The sequence below is a fragment of the Alexandromys fortis genome, unplaced genomic scaffold, assembly GCF_014885135.2.
Source record: "Alexandromys fortis isolate MF-2015 unplaced genomic scaffold, M_Fortis_MF-2015_v1.1 scaffold_107, whole genome shotgun sequence".
Taxonomy (NCBI): Eukaryota; Metazoa; Chordata; class Mammalia; order Rodentia; family Cricetidae; genus Alexandromys; species Alexandromys fortis.
In genome coordinates this window covers 1,228,724-1,251,975 of record NW_026067987.1, presented here as the reverse complement: position 1 = coordinate 1,251,975, position 23,252 = coordinate 1,228,724, and the positions used below count along the sequence as shown (strand labels likewise).

Below are 23,252 nucleotides of genomic sequence, written 5' to 3'. Positions count from 1 at the left end.
TTCATTAGCTTTGATGCAGCTCTCTGAAGCTGTAGGGGACTGGGACTTACACAAATGAAGGAGCATTTCCCGTGTGCTAGACTGTGGGCTGGGGATACACGGGCCAAAGTCTAGCTACTAAGTCTTGCTTTAGAGGGTGGATAAATGTGGAAACATAATCACACGACTGGTTTAGAGCTTTTTGAATAGAGCGCAATAAGGTTCTGTGGGAACAGGAAGAAGAGTTGAAAAGGGTTGCTGGGAAGTCCAGAAGAGCTAGTGGAGATTCAGACGCCCACGGGACTATCAAAGAGAGGGAGGCAGCCAGGTATGAGAGGCCATGGTTCAGAAGGGCAAAGAGTGGATGGGAACACACGGTGGGGGAGGGGAAAGCAAGAGAGGATTCTAGGTAAAGAACTTTATCAAACTTCCTTGTAAAATTATAAAGACCTTACGAGGAGGGTCAGAGGTCTGTGAAAGAGATTTGGGTGATTTGGTACAGGACACTTCACACAGGCCGTGGTCTTAAAGACGTGAATGGAAGCTAGAAAAGAATTTCAAATTATGCAGAGGAATGATTGAGTTTATGTTTTAAAATCTACACCCAAGGGTAGGGTGAGGCTCAATAATACGGCCGTCGTCAACCTTGTACCAGTTACTCATACAGCCTTATCTCTCTGGCTGGCTTGAAGCGGCTGGAAGAAAACAAGAGTTACTCATCTCTGGCTCCAGTACAACATCCAGCCCAGTGACTCACTTGCGAGACTTGCCTAGAAAAAGAAAAAAAAATCTATAGCAACAGAAACTTGATTTTAAACACCCTGATTTGTCGGGGCTTCGGCTCGGCAGTCAGTATGTTTCTTTGCCAATAATCTGCACGTATGTCACCCTTCCAGAGCTGAGGCCGATCGGAATTTTGGAGCTTAGGAAGAAACGGAGTTAAAACTATAAGCTGTTTTCCAGAAGCCAGGAACAAAATTAAGATAAGATTCTCAAGATGTGTACTAACAACTCTGAGATCAGAACTCTGGCCCCCCATCTCAGTTTCTGGAACACTTACCTGACCACGGAGCAAGACTCTAACCCAGTGCAGCTGGATCTCACACCTCTGTTCTGTGGCTTTTCCTGACTAATATTCTGTGGTCACCTCTTTTCAGAGGCCATCGTTAGCCTCTGCCCCAACTATATACCTATTTTTCTTAAATTAGAATATGGGAGCTGGGCAGGGTACTGTGTGCTTGAAATCCCAACATTCTCGAGGCTGAGACAGGAGGTTCACTATGACTTTGAGACTAGTCTAGACTACATAGTGAGTTCAGGGCCAGCCTAGGCTGTATAGACCTTATCTCAAAATAACAATTAGAAAGTGATTTTGAATAATATGTAAATAAATGTAATTTAATATTACTTGTGCATAAGAATTCAACATATTGGCCGGGCGGTGGTGGCGCACGCCTTTAATTCCAGCACTCGGGAGGCAGAGGCAGGCGGATCTATGTGAGTTCGAGGCCAGCCTGGTCTACAAGAGCTAGTACCAGGACAGGCTCCAAAGCTACAGAGAAACCCTGTCTCGAAAAAACCAAAAAAAAAAAAAATTCAACATATTTTTCTTGGGCTAGCAATACCCTGCTTTCTTGGAAATATCAATATTCTGCAGAAAGCCAGAAGCTAGCCAGAACACCAACTACAAGTCATTTACCTATTATTTCCAAACTTTCATCATTTCCCCTCAGAACGTATACTTCATATATGTTAAGTCTATTGAGGCACTACAGCCTGATATAACCCTAAAGACAGGCACCAAATGTCATTAAGATGTGAGGTCACACCTGACATCACACAGTGCTTCTCTGTTTCTCTTGCACTAATTTGAATGTTAATGACATCAGGGTGAGTGAAGAGAAGATTCTAGCAACAACGGTAAGGCTACCTTGAGCCACAATGAGCTCATCGAAATAGCCTTAAGGAACTGCCTCAAGAAACCAAATCCGCCTTGGACCATTAAACTCTGGGGGTGAGCCGGGTCCCTGTGAACTTGCAGGAAGTTGGCAGCTGGCTAAAGACACACGAAAAGAACAAGTTTCTTCAGGATACTCAGGTGGTCTGAGATCACAATAGGCCTGCAGATTGGATATCCCTTCTCAGGGTTTTGGTTTGTCTGTCTACTGAATGTGAGGGACGGCTGACCAGAAGGCTGACGGGTTCCTCCCAGCTCTCTGGGTGTCGTCCAGAGGCTGCTGGGGAATAGGGACAAATGCATCGTACTTGTGTGGATGACAAAGAACCACAGCATCATCCTATGGCTTTCCCTGCCATCTTACGCCGCTCCTTGTTCTACTCCTCTCTCCTTCCCCACTCATAATGCATGCTGGGAGTAGAGCATTCGTGGAAAGCCCTAACTAAAACCTGACAGCCATTTCAGAAAGAGGCCTGTGTTCCGCTAAGTTATATCTGTGTGCCACCAAACGGAACTAAAATACTTTGAGATTCTTTACATACTGAAGCTCATTTTATTCTCATGAAGATATACTAAAAAGAAATTTATAGATGAAATGGGAAAAGGAAACTTAACCAACTAAGAGACACACTCAAATCCCGTATGCCTGGTATACACATGTCAGGATTGGGTTACACATGTGACCTACGCACTTTCCGGAACCAGTCTTCTCCTAGATAGCAAGAATAGGTGCTTCTACATTTTAGCTGGTATTCTATTTTTTTCTTAACTTAGGAATGGTTATAATAGATGTTTGTTTTAAAATTATTCATTAAACTGTACCTGCCTTGTGTATTTTATGTATGTAAGGGGATGCACATGTGTGCAGTGCTGGTAGAGGCCAGAAGAAGGTGATGGATCTCTTAAAGTTGGAATTGCAGTCAGTTGTGAGCTACCGCACGTGAGTGATGGAAACTACCCAGATCCTCTTAGAAGAGCTGTACATGTTCTTAACTGCTGAACCATCTCGCCAGCACCTCAAGTCATAATTTTTTTTGAAATAAAAGATAAAGAAAAATAAAAGATAAAGAACTAACGTAGTTAGCACAAGTAAGTAGGCACTGTCTGCAGTGCTAGGCAGGGGTGTTATTCTAACAGTGAAAGTGCTCAATCAAGGCCTACAAAGCCACGCCCACAAAGATTCCCATCTCAGGATCTCCAGGACAAGAATCTACTGCCCAAGTCACAAGGCATATCTGTGAGGTCTCAGAGACCCACCTGCTCAGAGAAGATGGTACAACAGTTGATCTTCCTCCTTAGATCCAGGGAAAAGACTGGACGCGGAAACCTGGTAGGCCCTATAAGAAACCTGGTCCGTAATTTGGAAAAAGCTATCTCCTGCTGAACATTACACAGGCTGACACACTTATCTCTAGTCATCTGAGGAAAGTGGTTGCTTTCTCACATTGTAAATCTGCAGCCCTGTCCTCTCAGGTGTGATGAACATGACTCCGACCTGACAGGAACACAGGGCTAACTCAACACTCCCTGTCCCCACACTGGGCTTGCACTTCTGTTCCGGGTAGAAGTGCAGGACTGTACCTGTAACCACGGAGCAAGCTGACCTGCTAAAATGAATTTCTCAGCAAGGAACTGTGACTACAAGAACATTCCTGATGCCAACAGCAGATGCTCTGTGAACTAATTCAGGCAGTAGTATACACAGCCACAGTGACTAAATTATCTGTTAAACATACTGTGAGAAACTGTATTTATCTCTCTCAAGTTGAGCTTTTTGGAGACTTAAACAGGATGCCTTTATTTCAGTCTTTAATATGCTCATTGTCGTCAAATGAAGTCTTCAAACTGTAGAGAAACAAACAAGGACCCCCTCTCTCTTGGAGTTTCCGATTCCCCCTTCCCACTCAACTAGGACTCTTTCTAGACAGCTAAAGACAGTGCAGATAAAATTGGTTATAAAGGGGGTACCTTTCATCAAAGCTGTCTCTAATAATGGCATAAAGGTTCAAGTAGCTATGGAGATAAAAAGGTGGAATCTTCTGGAAATTAAGGGCCATGCTAAAAGAATTCTTCATGGATAATAGAGCCATCTTCAAAACCTCACTCTTCTTGGTAAGCCAAATGCCTTGATAAACCAAAAAAGGGACTGGAATAATGGCTCCAGAGATCTGTTCCAACTATGACATACTGACTTACAACAGTCAGTAACTCCAGCTGCAGGTAATCTAACACCCTCTCCTGGCCTCCACAGGCACCAAGCACATGTGTGATAACATGCAGGTAGAGCATTCATACATATAAAAATACGCAAATCAAAAAAGAAGAAAGAAAGAAAGAAAGAAAGAAAGAAAGAAAGAAAGAAAGAAAGAAAGAAAAGGAATCCAAGAAAGAAACCAACCAAACAGCAAAATACTATTTTTGAATCTCGGTAACAAGTTTTAGTTAGGTTTCCCACTGCTGGGAAGAGACACCATGATTACAGCAACTCTTACAAAGAAAACATTTAATCATGGCTACTTGTTTACAGATCAGAGGTTCAATCCATTATCATGACAGAGAGAATAGCAGCACTCAGGCAGACATGGGGCTGGCGTATGAGAGCCCTACATCTTTTAGGTAACAGGAAGTTGACTGATTGTCAAACTGAAGGAAGCTTGAGACCTCACAGCCCGCCCCCACAGTGACGCACTTCCTCCAACTAGACCACACTTACTCCAACAAAAGCCCCTTAGGGGCACTATTTTCTATTTTTTAAAAAATATTTATTTATTATGTATACATACATAATAAATAATGCTGGGAATTGAACTCAGGACCTTTGGAAAAGCAGGCAATGCTCTTACCCTCTGAGCCATCTCTCCAGCCCCAGGGGCACTATTTTCAACCATCACACATGTATCTGCAAGGGTAGTAAATCAAGACCTAAATCACTAGAAACACATCAACAAAACCAACATTTGATCTAAAAATGTGGCTACTGTTTTATCAAGCAGAACAAGATGCTGTCTAAATAAACAAGTGAACAGACACGCAAGCAAATGAGTAAGTACAAAATGGATGCTCAAATATCAACTAATGATGTCTATCTATTACCTGCCCTGGGGCATCAACTTACGCCTAACCTTTGCATAGCACACTTTTCCATAAACATGTGCCTTCCGTAGTCACTGGACTGACCGCTCAACACTCCACATTGCGTTAAGAGTAACCACTCACCATGTATTTGTTACCCCATTAGTACCATTTCCATTTGCACTTTGTAGTCCTTAGAACTCAGCAAGTCTGGCTTCCTCTCCTTTGAAGAGTGACGGAATAATTCATAAGAGTACTTAAGTCATAACAAGACAGTACTTGTCTATTTAGTAAAAAGAAATGCTGGAATTTCTTTAAGATTAAAGACAAGATCACTGTGAGATTAGGAGGCAGAACAAAATAGATTGTGCACTATCGATAATTACTTTTCTAAATTTCTGAGCAAAAGAACGTTCATGGAGAATTAACTTCAACTGATAACTCATTCAACATCAAGTCTTAATGGTACGCATATGTGGAAATACTTGGCGACATCATTAGGGTTCCTTCCCCCCAGCACCCTGAATCTTCACTTGTGTGGAGGCAATGGATACACTATTTGTATTCTCTCTGTTTGCTGAGAGGATGCGGGGGAAGTGGGACACAAAGTTCTGTGTGGATCAAAAGTGATCAGAAGTACATACTCAACAGAAGAGAACCCAGAAGTTCTTCCTCATTCCACCCTACCCATCAGCAGTTCACAAAGCCGTATTTTAAACCTCAAAAAGGAGTTTGAAAAATCCAGACTTTAAAAGGTACAGTCCAAGAAATTTTCCAAAGTTATTAATTTTATGACAAGAATATCTCTTTGATGAAACTCTTGGGGCATTAAAGCAATTACAAAAACTATCTTGGAAGGATCTTTTCAAAATAAAATTCCAGTTTTGGGGAAACTGGTGGTGGTGGTGATATCTCCTGAACTGAAGAATCCAGAGACAGGTGCTCAGTCTCCTAAGGGAAGGACAGTTCTGATGTGGGACTTGAAGATACATAAACTTGAGAGTGAGGCAGTTCCCTGGAGAGTGATCAAGAACCAGGTGGGCCTGAATCTTCAGACTCACGCATACCTTTCCAGGGGAACTTTCTACGAGCCAGCCCGTGCAATTGCTTGGCTGCTCAGAAGCTGAGCAAAGCGATGTGAGAGAGGGTTCGAGAGAGGCACTGCCTAAGGATCTGTCCTGGGAACCGTGCCACTTCTCAGTAACTACCTGGGGGAGGGAGGAGAGCTATGAAAGTAGAGATGTCACCGGCTGAAACTAACTAAAGAGGAACCGCTGGGCGCTGCACAGTCCTCGACTGTGGTTAGATGTATGTTCACTCAGCAATCAGTGTCACCAAGGTGATGAAGCTCAAAGTACAACTCCAAGGTCGTGCGAATGAACAAAGCCAATGCTGTTCTTGTTTAAGCTCGTAGTCATTAAACATTTAAGGTACTCTGGCTCAATGAAAAAGAGAACCTCACAAATGCCCTAAGTTTTAGAGACTAAAACAAGATACTCTGAAACAAACAAGATAAGGTATGGGCCATAAAAATTAAAGGGGGAAGAGGGGGGCAAGATGCTTCAGCAGGGAAAGGTGCTTGTCACTAAACCTAAGGACCTGGGTTTGATCCCTAGGACCCATATAGTGGAAGGGAAGAACTGGCTCCCACAAATCAGCACGTTGCCCTCTGACATACATACATACATTTGCAGTGGCACATATATGTACATATGAAGGTAGGTAGGTTGGTAGGTAGATAGACAGACAGATGATAGATGTAAAATAATTAAAGCAAAACAAAACAGCAATAATTTAATGGCAAATCTACCGATTGTTATCTGATTGTCTCCAAGCAGAAGTTATCTGGATTTTTGTTTGTTTTCATTTCCAAAGAGAAGTTTCTGGCATATCTCCTGAATACTTTTCTTTTCTTTTCTTTCTTTTTTTTTTTTTCGAGGCAGGGTTTCTCTGTGGCTTTGGAGCCTGTCCTGGCACTAGCTCTTGTAGACCAGGCTGGTCTCGAACTCACAGAGATCCGCCTGCCTCTGCCTCCCGAGTGCTGGGATTAAAGGCGTGCACCACCATCGCCCGGTTTAACACCTTGTTAAGTACAGAGCCCATGTTTAAGTCCTGGTTGTTGCAGCTAACTTAGAAGTGCCAGGCAAGTTTACGTTAGTGAATTTTTCCTTCATCTAAGTGCAGTAAGAGCGACCGTAGAATAACTCTGAAGATTAAACGAGATGAGACATTCAGGAAGCTAGTCTAGTCCCTAGCACTGTAATAAACTGCTTAATAGGCATGCACTCGTATCGCTGTGCTGATATATTAAATAATAAATCTCTTAGTAAATGTCTGATACAACAGTAAAAGTTCACATAAAGCCAGAGGTTCCTCACGGAGCTTTCTCCTTGAGTCAGTGACAAAACTAACTGTTCAAGACTCAGGTCTTCCACAGTAGATATTAGAAACAGTTTCATTAAATTTCAAGGAAACCAGAAATACTTCTTTGGTTTATTTATGTCCCAAATGTTGCACATCCAATTGGAACAGTACACCAAAGGGTAAGAACTTTGGTGTGCTGTCTTATTACCAAGTCTCTACTTTCCCAATGGACAGTTTACCTTGGAAGAATCCCCTGGCCTCATCACCTTTGCAAAGACCCTTTTGCTACGCCCATTTGCTGTTTTCAACATCAACAATTAGTTAAAGTGAGAGTCGTGTACTAGCGGTAGGAATTCACACCTCTTATACTTCCTAGCAGACACTGCCAACAGAATCTATGGTCAGAGAGCCCTGATGCACATTACCCAAGTTCTGGTACCTCGACTATTTAGCATCATGTCAATGTCTACATACAACCCCCACCCCGCCTTCCAACCATGCAAAAGAACCAGCTTTAGCAAAGTTGCTTCAGTACATAACTCAGCTTTAAGGGCAGTGGCAAGGCCTAGTCCCCACGTTTATTTTCTTTGGATTAGATTAATGCTGGTGGTTTGGACATTTGGAGGGGTTTCTAAGCAGCATTAGGCAAATGTGCAAGGCAGTAAAAAGGGTCTTCCGAGGACCAGAAGCTTTTAGCCATATGTAAGGATGTATCTATGGAAACATTCAATGTCCACACCTCTTCTTTTACAGACCATAATTAAACTGATGCTCTCAGTTCTTAAGAATTAGCAATTAAGCCACGCAAGCCCAGAGGGATGGCTGCCTTACCCCTCAGCACTGATTTGAGGTTGAGCTTAGCTTGGCGGTGCAGGTCCTCGACACAGGGCGGTCTCGTAGTGGGAAGGAAAACATTCTCCTGCTGATGCCATGGTGCTGTGTAGTGGACGGTCCATCGGCTCTCCTCGTCTAGGTTGGAAACGGCTACAGAGACAAAGAAGAGATTCACACGTCAGTTGTTGACCCTGAATCGGTTACATTAAGATAAGGTCTCAGTCACCAGGCACCACAGCTCAGGCCTTTAGTCCCAACCATTAGGGGGCTGAGGCAGGAGGACCTCTGATGTGGGAGTGTCATATCGATCTGTTGATTTCATTGGCTGAGCAATAAAGAAACTGCTTGGCCCTGATAGGTTAAAGCATAGGTAGGAGGAGAAAACAGAATAGGATGCTGGGCGGAAGAGGAAGTGAGGTCAGACTCTGCTCTGCTCCCGGACAGACCAGACAACTCTGCTCTCTGGAGCAGAGACACCATGATGGACAGAGGCTAGAATCTTCCCTGTAAGCACACCTTGGGGTGCTTACACAGATGATTAGAAATGGGCTAAATTAATATGTGAGAATTAGCCTAGAAGAGGCTAGATAGAAATGGGTCAAGCAGTTCTTAAATGAATACAGTTTGTGTGTTGTTATTTCGGGCATGAGCTAGCCAAGCGGCCGGGGTGTTGGGGACGCAGCCCTGCCGCCGCTCCTATTTCAACAGACCTCAAAGGTTCAACACCAGCCTGAGTTACACAGTGGGTTCCAGGCGAGCCTGGAATACATTGAGAGAGAGAGCTTGTTTCAAAAACAACCAGAGGAAGAGAAGACTGTGGTATTTAACACACTCACAGGTAAGAACCCACCAGGAACAAGGGAACTAGATTTCATCTCAGGCTCGAGTGGTTTTGTCTGCAAAGAAAAGGCACCAACCACCCATCTACCACACAGTATGTTCATAGAATGTTTGCTCAGCTCCCTGCTTCCCGGACCCATAGCTCCTCCTCCCACTCCCAGGTTAAAAAAATGATAGACAAAATTGAACATTCCTCCTATCCACAGACAACAAACCAAGTTTGCCAATGGTACAATGTGGCTGTCTCATTAAACAAACCAGAAACAAATTCCCCACCATGAGTTTGGGACCAAACATCTATCTTCTACTGCCTAACTTAAAAACACCATTGTTGCAAGCACAAATAAAAAATTTAGGACTTAGTGTATTCGGTTTGAACAGCATCTGCACTATAAAATTCTCTCATTTATGCTTTCATGGGCTGCTTCCATTGTAATTTTTTAAATGTCTAATGCAATTGACTTCATCCAACACAAAGCAAGTCAATTAAATTTTTCCATCACCAAAGAGTCCAAAGTCTTGGTGGGAGGGGAACAACAGGCACACTGAGCCTAAGAGGAATCGCTAAGATAATTTGCTTACACTCCTACTAGGGCCGGAGATCTCTTTTTGTTCCTTATTTCCCAACAACACAATCTATGCTGGCGTATGCATAGAACGTAGTCATCAACAACACTTTAATGCTTTCTATATGTCTGCCACATACTTATGCATAGAAAGGACTAGAAGACCGACGTAAAAGAAAGCCCCTGGACAGGGCATTTACCCAGGGTGGTAAGTCTAACTCATGTAGAGCCAGCAGACGTTGAGGCGGTGAGTCAGAAGTCTACCCTGACTGTGCCCTACAGAGAACAGTTGCCTGAAACAACAGAATGTATGCCTGGGAACAAGATCATAAAACACCATCTCAAAGGAACATGAGAAACAAAATAAACTAATGACTCTGTTTGAACATATTTAAAATTAGCTCAACATACCCCATACACAGTAACCAGGTCTACAGTAGAGCCCAGATGGACAAAAGTTGCTCATGAAATAACCTGTGTAAAGCAAGACTGGGGAAGAAACAATGAATTCTGAATGAGCGAGCCCCTGGCCCTCTTCCCATGGAAGAACTGCAACTTCTTTAGCCTGGCTCCCACACACCTGTAACCTGTGCTTTCAGTAGTTTTCCTGTAGCGACCACATTTTAAAAGTCTATGGATAAGAAGATTTAAGGAGCTGCTTTCTCCATAAATTGCTAAAGGGTATTACACATTGAGAACCAGGCATAAAGTTAAAAACAGAAATGCTGTTTTCTGCTTATAATGTTCGACAAGGGTGGTATATAAATTAGGCCCCTATTGTTTTACATATTGGACAAGAGTTCATAACGCCATCAGCCTTAATATATAAAATCTGAAAGCGCGGTCTTCACTCTGCTGTATGGTTCAGAGAGTAACATGGCTCCAAGCAGCCAGAAGTCCCTCAAAGTACACACAGAATTGATTACAATGGCTTTTGCTAATGCCTATTTATTTTTAAATTTTAATTGCCTTAGCCGGAAAATGGAAACTTCCCCCACTTTGCTCCTTACAAATCAAATCCAAGTGCTGGCATCTGAGGCCCTGTCATTGTACCATCTGCCCCAGGGCACAGATGCGAACTGGTTCCTCTGAAAGAGCGCTGTCTCTTCCCCTCTACCTGCCTCCTGCCAGGGCAGATAGATCTCTATCATTCCCTCCACAGACAGGCTTCAGGCTAGAGAGATGTGGGAAATGGGCCCAGAGTGCTATCCTTTGTTGTGTTCTCCAGGGTCTGTGAGCAGAGACATCTCCCCCGCCCCCACTCCCTGGATGCACATTTAGCCAGGTCGTGTCACTGATCAAAAGGCAACACAAAGCCACAATGAAATAATAGGAGAAAGAAAACCATGTCACTGTAAAATTAAATTTTCACGGGAATGAAGAGGCGCCGAGATTAAGGAAATTTAAACTGACAGGAAGTACACAAAGAAGCCACAACCCAAGAGCTCACTGCTTTACGACAGTCACTGATCCGTCTAGACAGTATGTCCTCGAGCTCAAAACTCCATAACCGAGAGTACCAGGGGGCTTTAGAGGATCAGCCCCACCAGAACAACGTGACGCGTTACACATGGACTCCGTACCTCAGCCACTCAGCCAGCTGAATGCCCAGAAACCACACACTGTCTATCAAGGCAGAGTCAACACAAAGACCTTCTCTTCCTTAAAGGACTTCTTGTGAGAAGTATAAAAAAAAAAAAGTCACTTAAACCCCAAACATAAATAAATAAGACAGGATAAGGCCGCATCATACTGTCCAAGGCGCTGCAGCGACTGGCATACAGTGGAGGTCAATTCATCTTCTTTTTCTGTGATTTCAGCACTCAGAAGGGCACACACACAGAGACGCGCACACACATGCACACACACATACATTCCCCAGAACTTACTTTTCTTCTTGAAACGTTTAAAGAAAGATTTAATCTTTGCATTAATGAAGACCACCATTTTCTGTCTGCAGCCCCTACATAGGTTCGGAATCCGAAGTCACTTGGGAAGTTGGGTCCAGCAGGCAGGTGGCAAACGGTGCTCTACAGCCCCGGATTCTAACTCTCCTCATCGGGTCGCAGTCCTTTGGACGACGTCCGCCTCCCAGAGCTGCTCGTAACTCTGAGGTCAAGTTTATAGTCAGGTGGTTACAAACCCTAAGCAGGTCCTTGAACTAGAAAGACTCCCACTGAAACCTGATCTGTAGGCTAGGAGTGGCCAGCGACAACAGGAAGAGAGAAAGGCAATCACAGCACTCATTTGCATAAGCACTGCTCGGCTCTCTGGCCCATTCATTCCATTTCCTCTGCACACATAGGCGGCAGATTTGGTTTTCCGGACATCACATCACAATGAAACACACGGGTGCCCCGCATTCACGAGGCCACTATGTCCATCCAGATCGGTTCGTTTGTTTGTCTGTTTACAGGATCATGTAAGTCCGAGCGCAACCCCACGTTGCTTCTGCTCCTTTCCAGCCCACCGGGGAGTAAGGGGTGAGGGCTGAGACAGGGGAGGTGAACCAACCTTTGTTTGCCAGCCACACCCCCAGGCTCTGCTTCCCAACAGAACTTCCACTAGTTCCAAACAGAACTAGTTTAGAAAAGAATCTCCAGGGAGCTCTGCCGTGACTTAGTGGCATTTTTATGCAAATGAGGGTGCCCCGTCTTCTCACCCCGGCTAGTCACAGCTCTCAGCGCCCGGCTCGGGAAGTGTGATCTCATTTGCCTCTAGCTGGCACCGACTCTTAAAAAAACAAACAAAACCCCTTAACTTCCCAACTCCAAAGAAGAAATTAGATAACATTACCCAAATCACTTTAATCTCTTTTAAATGCAGTAATTACCCAACAGCCTGGTTCTAGCAATTCCGCCGCAGCTTTACCGGGTCGTAGTTTTAAATAAACATTACTTGGATTACTCTTTAGTTCAAACGCACTTCAGTTCTGGACTGAGGAAAGTCGAATGTAACCGGAGGGAAATCAAGGCACTGTTAGAAGAATACAGCCCAGAGGGAAAGAGAAAGATGCGAAAAGCTGAAGACAGATCAGGGGCGGGGAAGGGGAGCACAGGACACACACCTCCCATTCACCCCACCGAGCACAGAAAAGAACGTCTTAGTTCATAGCTTGGGGCCAGACTTGTAACTGAATGGAAAAATGCAATAATCCTCTAATTCAAAACATTTACTTTATAACAAAGGCTCTTAAGTCAAAGAACGGCAGTTTATTTAAGGGGCTTCCCTAGGGAAAGCTTGGGGATGATGGCCCCTCAAAGCTTCTCTTCCCTTTAACCGCACCATCTGAACAACAAAGGCAAACAAAAAACAAAGAAACTAACATATCGTCACACCCCGGAGAAATTTTGCTATGCGTTCTTTCATCCTTTACACGACTCTCCTTAAAAGTCGTCGAAGTGCTAGATGGCAAATGAGTAACAACCAAGGCGGTAACTCAAACGACACCCAGTCTTACAAGGAGACCAAAGTTCCTCTTCAGACTTACCAGTGACTGAGACCTTGCTCTGAGCCTGGCATTAGAGACAGGTTGAGTTCGGTAGGTAAAGAAACAATCTAATTCGATGTCACTCTGAAGTTCAGAGACAACTTTCCACCTGAAAGTAGAGACTGTTCAGGACAGCAGACCGTGAATACACTCGATCCCGTACAGTGCACAGCTTCTTGTGCACACAAGAACAGCATGCAATCGCAGACACATTCGCTAACTAGGTGAGTATTGAGAGTCTGCGATGGGCCTCCCTCATCAGGCCTGTATTATTTGACAAGAAACCAGCCGTATGGGCCATCAGAGAGTGGTACGTTCAGTGAGCAAAAAAGAAAAGTTGGGTAAAAGTAGGCCAAAGAGGATGGGAAGGAAGTGGACGGGTCTGGGTGGATTTTAAATAAGTCAGGGTGTCCTCACTGAAATAACGGGGTCTGGGTGCAGGCTTGAAGGAGAACACAGCAATAAACAAAACAAACCGGTAAATCCCACTGGCTCTCATTTTCAAAACAAGACTGTTCTTCAGGCTGGGGACCTACATCTCCAACCCTCCAGGACTGGTTAAAGAAGTGCTCTTTCCCTTCTTAGAAGATGAACTGCAACAACATTTCCTTCTCTCTCCAGAATGCCCGAAGCTAAGTAGGCACAGTTAGGGAAGATTAGCCCTTTTTTGTTATACACCGGCCAATGGTAAAATCAGGGACATGAGGAAGGCTTCCAGCCGGAAATGTGGGCACATTAGCCTCTTCAATCAATAAATCAAATGAATTATCAAGTTTATCAACTGTTACACACTGTTATGTTTTGGCATTATACATTTAATTAATCATCAAGTTTTATTAATTATAAAGTCTTCCCAAATAACCACCATCTCATGCTTTATATCGTATATAGAGCCTGAGAACAGGGACATATGTCTACTATATAATTTGCATGCCTTCCCGCCATGATTTATTTAAGCAAACGTCTAGCATTTTGAAGTTGCTTAGTTTAGACATTCAACAGGAACTACATGATTCTGCGGCCCTTCCCACTCCAGGTGTAGGCAGCCATGTTAACAGCAACATCAGCAAAACAGCTGGGATACCCTAGCGTCTGCACGTAACAGAATACCACAATGGTGAAGACCTCAGTTCGACCACCACCCATCCATGCCTTGGTTAGGTCAGCAGGTCAGTGGAGGCACTTATCAGGGCTATTATCAGAACTTAATACATTTCTATTAATAGAGTCTATGGAATAGTTCTCAGTATGTAGTAAGCATTTGTGTTCATTAAACACACAAATAAAATTTCAGAAAACAGCAAAGCAGCTTCATGCTTAATAAAGAATTATGCTTATTTTTGGATTTTTATTTGTGTGTATGTGGTATTCATGCGCATGCATGTGTGTGCATTTGTCTACGTGGGTGACGGTCACAGGACAATGTGCAGGAGTTAGTTCTTGCCTTCTACCATAGGGTCCCAAGAATCAAACTCAGATTATCATGCTTGATGGCAAGCAATTATCTTTCCACTCCTCTCAGAGTTCAACTGTCAGCTCATCGAATGATTGCTCCCCCCCACTGCCTTTGAGTTATACCCAGATAGCATTTTTTTTTCTAGTGCCATCAAATGCTAATTCTCAAAGAGTTTTCAGCTTAGAGAGCTGGCTAAGTCAGTAGCGTGCATGCTGCACAAGTATGAATACGTGAGTTCAATCCCCTTGCTCCCCTGTGAAAAGAGCAAGGGTAGCAGTGGACACCTATAATCTTAACACTGGAGAGGCAGAGACAGGGGGATCCTGGGGCTTGCAGACCATCCAGGCTAGCTTCCGGTTCAGTGGGAGATCCTACTTCACAAAAGGTAAGTGAAAAACGATTGCAGAAGACATATTATAACATTGACCTCTGACCACACACAGGAACACACAGACACACACAGACAAGTAAATTAAAAAACAAAACAACAACAACAAAAGACTATGTTGCAACACTGGTTGAACAATCCTGGTTGAACTGCGGTGGATGAGACGCTAAAATTCTAAGCTCCAATAACCATGGTGTCTCCTTATTCTGACATGGAATTCTGAGTCTGTGTCCAGTACTGATGTGGGAGTGATTTCTTACTAATAAAGAAACTGCCTAGGCCCCTTGATAGGCCAATCCTTAGGTGGGTGGTGTATACAGAACAGAATTCTGGGAGAAAGAAGCTGAGTGAGGGAGTCGCCATGGTTCTCCCGCTCCAGACAGACACAGGTTAAGATCCTCCCTGGTAAGCCAGCTCGTGGGCTACACAGAATATTAGAAATGGGTTAGAACAATATGTAAGAACTAACCAATAAGAAACTGGAACTAGCCGGGCCAGGCAATGTTTGAAAGAATACAGTTTCCGTGTAATTATTTCTGGGCATAAGCTAGCCATGCGGGCGGGACGCAGCCCTGCGGCTCCTAATGCAACACAGTACTGTGCCGTGAAATATGTATCCTTATTATAAAGCTCCAGCTGTTCTCCTTCTGCTTTCACATCAATAAAATCTTAGGAATAAATGTTAAAGGTTTTTCTTAGCGGAGTGGTAGTAGTGTACGACTTTAATCCCAGCAGAGACAGGCAGGGTCTCTGTGAGTTTCAGGCCAGTCTACTCAACAGAGCGAGTTACAGGAGAGCCAAAGCTGCACAGAGAAACCCCATCTCGAAAAATCAAACTAACTAACTAAATAAATAAATATTTTTCCTTATAGGCCACATACGGTGATATACTCCTCTACCTTCTGCTATCCAGGAGGCAGAAGGCTTGTGTGAACCTCTGAGTTCAAGTTCAGAACAGCCCGAGCAAAGGAGCGAGAACAACTTTACTAACAACATATGTTCTTCAGGGCATCGTTTTATCACCTCCCTAGGGTGGTACCTCAAATACATCAGTTCAAAAAGCTTACTCAAATGCGACAGTGGTTTATGCCCAATATTTTAACAGTTTTATGCTAAGCACTTAGGAGTTTTCTTGTGTCAGAGGTCCAGGATAAAGAATGGTCTCTGTGGGTTACTGAGGTGCAGGTGCCTATAATCCCAGCATGCGTCAGGTGAAAGTGAGAATCACTGAATTCAAGCCCATCCTAGGTTACACAGGAGACACTGTCTTAAAAGTCAGTATATAGCTCAGTAGTTAGGTGTGTACCTGGAATGGCTACAAGGTCCAAGATTTGATTGCCTCAGGAAAAAAAATGGTCACAGTCCAGTGGGGAAGACTGGAAGACACACCCCAAAAGATAAAAATGGTGGCAACAATGAGGAAGTGCAGGAGAAGGGGCAAGGACAGGAAGTACCTAATGAAATGATGAAGGAGCCCTCGTTTCTTCAGAAGAGTCTCAGTGGAAAAGTGAAGGGAAGGTACGGTCGTCAGACTTAGGTCTGTGCGTACTGTGTGGAGGCTCTCGTGACAATGGTGAGGGAAGAACAGACTACAGCAGGACAAGAGGATACCCAAAGGCCCTTGCTTGTCACCAGGGGCTAGGTGGCACTGAGAAGGTCACCAGGAAGGCCTATGTGTGTCAAAATCCATGCTAAAAAGTTAAGATCAAAAAGTCATCCGCAGCTAAGTTTCTTCACAACGCTTAGGTTTCTCTGTCTATGTTGGCAGTACATGCACCCTCAACATCCTTAATGCTGAACATCTTTAACATAAAGTGGTCCAAATTCTGAAGCATTTTAAGCTCCTATATTATGTCACAGTAGAAAATTTAATGCCTGACTTTAGCACGAGATGGGGCACAGTCAAAACGGAGGTGAAGCAAGAGTACGATCTAGAGATCCCTTCAGATTGTATATCTGAGTGGATAGAAAGCAGACGTTGAATTCTAACTTCAGACTTGGGTACCAAGGTATCTCGCTGTGTACACGTATGTATTTGGAATCTGAAACATGTTTGGACCACAGCACTAAGAGCACTATAATATGTTTTAACTCACAGATACCTAACGTATGAATTAAACAAACAAACCAACAGAATGGTTGGGAGGTTAAGTCAGCATTGGCATTTTAGAATAAGCAAGGCTGTCTGGGTTCTATCTGAAATACCACAGTAGATGAGGGAAGGGGACCCCAACTAGACACTATTTGTTCATGTCCCAAACATTCTTTCTTCTTGGCACAACCATATCATGTTGAGGAACAAAAACTATATGATGAAGTTAAAAAATAAAAACAAAACTAGAAGGTGCTTAATAGCAAAGCCATGGAAGGTTCCAGAACTCTCCCCACAGAGCCTCTATAGCATTACCTACCCATCCCCAGGTTCATAAAATGTCAGCTCCTTGGTATATTAGATACAATGGGACATTAGAAGTCCTCCCAATCCCTGAACTTCCAGACTGTTAGACAACACTGATTTACAAGGAACATTTCTTTTTTCTCTCTCTCTTTTTTTTTTAATCTATTTTATTTTATTGAACTATACATTTTTCTCTGCTCCCCTCCCTGCCAGTCCCCTCCCCTTCAACCCTCTCCCATGGTCCCCATGCTCCCAATTTAGGAGATCGTGTCTTTTTCTAGCTCCCATGTAGATTAGATCTATGTATGTCTCTCTTAGGGTCCTCATTGTTGTCTAGGTCCTCTGAGATTGTGATTTGTAGGCTGGTTTTCTTTGCTTTATGTTTAATAACCACTTATGAGTGAGTATATATGATATTTGTCTTTCTGGGTCTGGATTACCTCACTCACTCAAAATGTTGTTTTCTAGCTCCATCCATTTGCCTGCAAATTTCAAAATGTCATTATTTTTTTCTGCTGTGTAGTACTCCATTGTGTAAATGTATCACATTTTCCTTATCCATTCTTTGGTCAATGGGCATTTAGGTTGTTTCCAGTTTCTGGCTATGACAAACAATGATGCTATGAACATAGTTGAGCACATGTCCTTGTGGCACAGCTGAGCAGTCTTTGGATATATGCCCAAAAGTGGTACAGCTGGGTCTTCAAGAAGGTTGTTTCCTAATTTTCTGAGAAATCATTATACTGATATCCAAAGAGGCTGTACCAGCTTGCACTCCCACCAGCAATGCAGGAGTGTTCGGCAAAAGGGACATTTTCAAATGTTACACACAGGAGTTACATGTAGCAATTAGACATAGCTGTCTCATCTCTCTCTCTCTCTCTCTCTCTCTCTCTCTCTCTCTCTCTCTCTCTTCCTCTCCCTCTCCCTCTCCCCCCCCCCACACACATTGAAATCTTCAACAATAGAAAATAAAATATATAATTGCCAAAGAGTACTGTGTTTGACTGGGTTGGGAAAGGAAGGAAAGGCAGATGTAAGAAAAAAAATTCATACATAACATACATTTCTGGTTAGAGTTATGTAGTACAAGATAAATATAACACATCTCAGAGAACTTCAGCTCCTTAAAGAGAAATCTCCTCAGCCCGACCCAAGCTATAAGTAGTGGGTTTACTGTTTGCTAACCTTAAGCCTGTTTTAAAAAAGCAAGTTTAACATCTAAATTAGAAAACTAGAGACTGCAGAGATTGCTCCCTGGTTAAGGGCATTGGCTGCTCTTATACAGGACTGGGATTTCATTCCCAGCCCCCACATGGCACTACACATCTGTCTATAACTGCAGTTCCAGGGATCTGCCACACTCTTTTGGCCTCTTAAGGCAATGCATGCATGTAGCACACATACGTACATGTATGCAAAACACTTACAAACAAACACTGTTTTTCAAAAATAAATTAGAAGACTATACACATCTTCTTTAGATCTACTCCTCCATTACCTTTATATATAGTTAAAATATAATCTGAAATTCTTACAAATAACCATCCATTATGTTATTCAGGGGCTCTTTGAGCAAACTGAAAATTATCATACACTCTAAGCTTTCCGGGTCAATTAAATTAAATTGTATGTGCATACTTGGCAAGAGATTGCAGAAAATGCTAAAGCGAACATAATTTACTTTTCACACCCATACCTATAAAAGGTAATATCTCAGAGACACTGTTCCCAGAAGGAAAGCATGTGGGCAAGCCTCCACACAGAATCATTTCAGTTACTTCACTAATGTTATTTCACAAAGCGCATTTAAATCCATCAAGGCTCCAGAACTTCGCAGGATATGTTTCTTCTGTTTCCCAATGAATTTTTAATGGGTGTGCCCATGACATATTGCAAGGGACAAGGGGGAAGCCCCCTATGCCAGTAGATGGTGGAGGTGGTGAGTGGCAGAAAGGGAAACCCCATCAGAGATGAGAACACATCCGTCCTTTAGGGGGAACTTGATCTCCTATCCATTCTGCCGGCTCATGCGGATGCTGAGAAACCCCCTCCACTCTGCATGTGGAGTCTGGTTAATAATTTAACCTAACCCCACCGCTCCCATCTGCTCAGCCCATTTCACAAGCCCGGCTATCGCCATGATATTCGTGTTACAAACAAGGAGCAAAGGCAAGGCGAGGCTGTCAGAAAACATGCCGCGAGACGAGAAAAAGAACCCCTGTGCTGACAAGGAACATTCAAAGTTCAGCTGGCCTGCAAGGGTGCAAAGTCTCCCCAGCACAGGGTAGGGCCACCCAGGGGCTATCCTGAGATGATAGAGAAGTGTGGCCCACAGGAAGCAGGTTGATCAGCAGCAAGCCTGGAGTTAACTGTGTGCAAGGACCCTGCCTGGGAAGTCCAAAGGGGCACCTGGAGTCAGAGTCAAGCTAGAAAGTACATCCTGCCTCCTTGCTTCTGCAGCAGCAGCCTGCAGTGCAGCACAGGGCCACTCCCCAAGGAACTGAATATCTTGTCTCTAGCTTGCTGTGTCCTCCGTGCGGCTTGTGTTAGGAAGGGGCCATGTGGCTGTGGAATACACTCTCATTTTTTTCCCTCAACATCTTTAATAGGCTATTAACCTCCCTAATGCCTGATCCCTGGCCTATGGCTGGCCATGTCTCTATTCACTGTTCCAATAATAGCCAAAGCTTAATCTTCCTGAAGCGTTCCTTGACAAAGCTTTAACAATTTTATTTTAAAAATGTATCATTTTACTTCAAATACAGTTTGAAGGAAAAGCAACCTGTGGGGCTGGAGAGATGGCTCAGGGGTAAAGAGCACTTCCTGGTCTAGTAGAAGTCCTGATTTTGGTTCCCAGCATCCACACGGTGGCTTATAAACTATCCGTGAGTCTATCTCCGGGGGAGCTGATGCTCTTTTCTGACCTCTGAGGGCACGGGCAGGGCACACCTATGTGGTGCACATGCATACAAACAGGCAAAACAGTCACTCACAGAAAATACACATAAAAACTTTTAAACAATTTTTTAAAAGAGCAAGGTGCACCTTACAGGAAGAAAATGGACCATTTCGTTAACTGTAGCCCCTGACACCTGAGTCAGTTATTCTTTAGCGTGTTGTGTAGCTCACATCCTTGTATCCAAGAAGCACTGATGCGCCAATTTATTCTACCAAGCCTATGAGCTACATACAGGCTCCCTGAAAGAGAGAAACAGTGTATGTGGGCGGAACTGCATATAAATTAATTGCAAAGTTACTCGTTTACTGTCTGAATACATATGAAGGGTCTCACTGCTTGGGCGTATCTCAGCGAAGAGAATCGTGTTCAATGACTCGAAAATTAAAAAATACTTTTTGTACTATTTAAGCCTAACATAATTATATACTAAGAATAAAAACTAATTTAAGAGAAATGAATTCTAAATTCTAAAAGGAAAAAAAAATGATGACTTTTTTTGGTAAAATCTTTAGGGGGCAAAAAGAAAATCCCAACATAGAATAAAAAGCCAGAGTATAACAGGGTAATCCTGGAAATCTAATTGAAAGCAGCATGTGATTAGTGAACACCGGATAATATTAAGGACCTGACTGATTGATGGTGTTACCAAACCTACAAAGAATCTATACTTGAAAAGACTGAAAGAGAGGAAGAGCAAAAAAGGACTTCTTAAAAAAAATTAACAACAACAACCAAAACAAAAAAAAAAAAAAAAAAAAACAAATAAAAGCTACCTGAGAGAAACTGACAACATGTAGATGAGACATGGGGACATTGCCACCTACAGGGGACACCAGGAGGATGCGGGCTGAGCTGACAATGTGACAGTGACCCTGCGGCAGCCTTTGACTCCAGCTTTCTTTTACCCTCGGAAGAAGTCCTTGTCTTGGGAGGGGGGGTCTTCTATAATTTCTGTGCCCTGTGAGCTTGAATTTGAATAGGCTGACGCTGTACTTCCAGAGAGACTAACGGATACTCATAAACCAAATACCACCTGCAACCAAGCTCAGAAACACGGTTCAAAAACAGGGGGCGCAGTTAAAGCGAGCAAGGAGAGATCAGACAGCTCACTGCCCCAGGTCTTCACAATCCGTGATTATTGCACTAAACGGACACTAGAATTAGGGTTTGAGATGCTTAGGATGGTGTTCAGTTCCTCAAGCCCCCTATCCCTTTACCGCCAAGAATTCAGCAAGCAAAGGCTGGGTCCCTTATGAACTTCTGTTCTGCAGAGTTACACAACCATCAAGGCTTCCTTCTCTCTTTTCCTTGTGATTTCTTATATCATCGCGCACATGGTCCTGATGAACGTTACAATTAATAAGCTGGTGTGTGTGCGCAACTGCTATTGCAGAGAGACGGGATGCCTCACACGCTAAACAATCCTGTGAGGGGTGGTTAAGATGAGCTATTTTGGTTTGCTGATGAGCCAACAGTACTCACAGTTAAAAAGTCCCCCTGTATTTGGTTTTCTAGGACTGGGAAAAGTTCATCCGGGCAAAGAGAATGTGCCTCTGAGCAGTGTAGAGCTTCATTTTTTTTTTTATTTGTATTTTCCTAAATGAGGGGAGAGACAGCAGCAAAATTCTTCAAACAGAAGAAACCATAGTCCCTAATTACATGTAAGGGCTCCGGAAGCTTTGCAAAGCTGCTGGAGGTGAGGCACGGGGCAAAGAGCAGCAGCCCAGCAGAAGCGGACATTTGGAATTCATCTGGACTGCGGAGGACATCCATTAGTGAGCCAGGGGAAGACCAAGTTAGTCAAACCTTCCCGAACTCTCACATCCTCAACAGTCTTTCGCTAATTTCTCTTTGCAATTCATACAGCTAACCGTTTTGAGTAAACCACAAATGAGAAGGACCAGAACCAGAATAGCACTGGGTGGAGACGGATGGCCGGGCGGCACCTCTGAATCTGTGTAACTCTGTCCTAACGCTTAACCTCAAAGGGTAAGTGTTTGAGCTGACACAGCAGCGGCACCGGCACGCTTGTTGGCCACTCCCTGTTAGGAGAGGGCAATGCAACTAGGGCACAGCTGCAAGGAGAAGGGGCACCCTATCAAAATGACAATAAAAAAAATGATGGTTATGCTAGGCAACTGTCGTGATTCTCAGAATGCTATGCTTGGCCCCTCCCACTCAGTATCATGGCAGCTCAAAAAAAGGGGGAGGGGTGGTATTTCCTACTTAGCAAACAAAGTAATCATAGGCAAGATCAAGATGAGCCACCTTCTTTATGTACCTAACAATATGTTTCACTTCTGGTCAGAGGGGCGAGTTCATAATTTGGATCATTGTTTTATTAATCTCTTTCCTGTTCCGCTTTGGAGACAAGGTCTCTGTAATTAGCCTCATCTGGCTGTAACTTAAGACCTTCCTGGTTCATGCTCCCAAGCGCTAGGTTACAGAACTAAGTCACTTGCTATCTGTCTTCCACTATGGAAAACAGTGGGGAATGTGGGGGAAAAAATTATTTGAAGACCTTAACCAACAGTAGGCTGGGAAGATGGTTCAGTTGGTGAAGTGCCCACTACACAAGATAATGGCCTGAGTTTGGACCCTAGTACCAATTTAGATAGAAGCTGGGCACAGCCATGCATGCCTATAATCCCAGCTTTAGGAAGACAGAGACAAAAAGATCCCTGGACCTTGCTGGCCAGCCAGAGTAGCCAAATCAGGCCAGTGAGAGAAACTATCACTAAAAATAGTAAGACAGGGTCTGGATAGATGGCTCGGCAACAAAGAACAATAGATGCTCTTCCAGGGAACCCCAGTTTTATTTCTAGCATCCGCACTGTGGTTCATAATAATCTGTAACTCCAATGCCAAAGGACCTGATGCCCTATTCTGGCCTCGGTGGGTGGTACCAGGCATGCACAAGTTGCAGACATACTTTCGAGAAAAACA

The 23,252-nt window shown here is 43.6% G+C and overlaps 1 protein-coding gene across 5 annotated transcripts in view; it reads right to left on the bottom strand.

The window, feature by feature from the left end:
- Nhsl1 (NHS like 1) overlaps positions 1–23,252 on the bottom strand; it is a 223,494-nt gene that overhangs the window by 50,141 nt on the left and 150,101 nt on the right. For 4 of the 5 annotated variants that reach the window (XM_050159448.1, XM_050159450.1, XM_050159449.1 and 1 more), the window contains exon 2: positions 8,204–8,356. In XM_050159448.1, the coding sequence (XP_050015405.1) occupies positions 8,204–8,356 (153 nt within the window). Of the gene's footprint in view, positions 1–8,203; positions 8,357–11,501; positions 11,732–23,252 lie in introns of those variants that run through there. The other variant, XM_050159451.1, reaches the window with a different exon arrangement.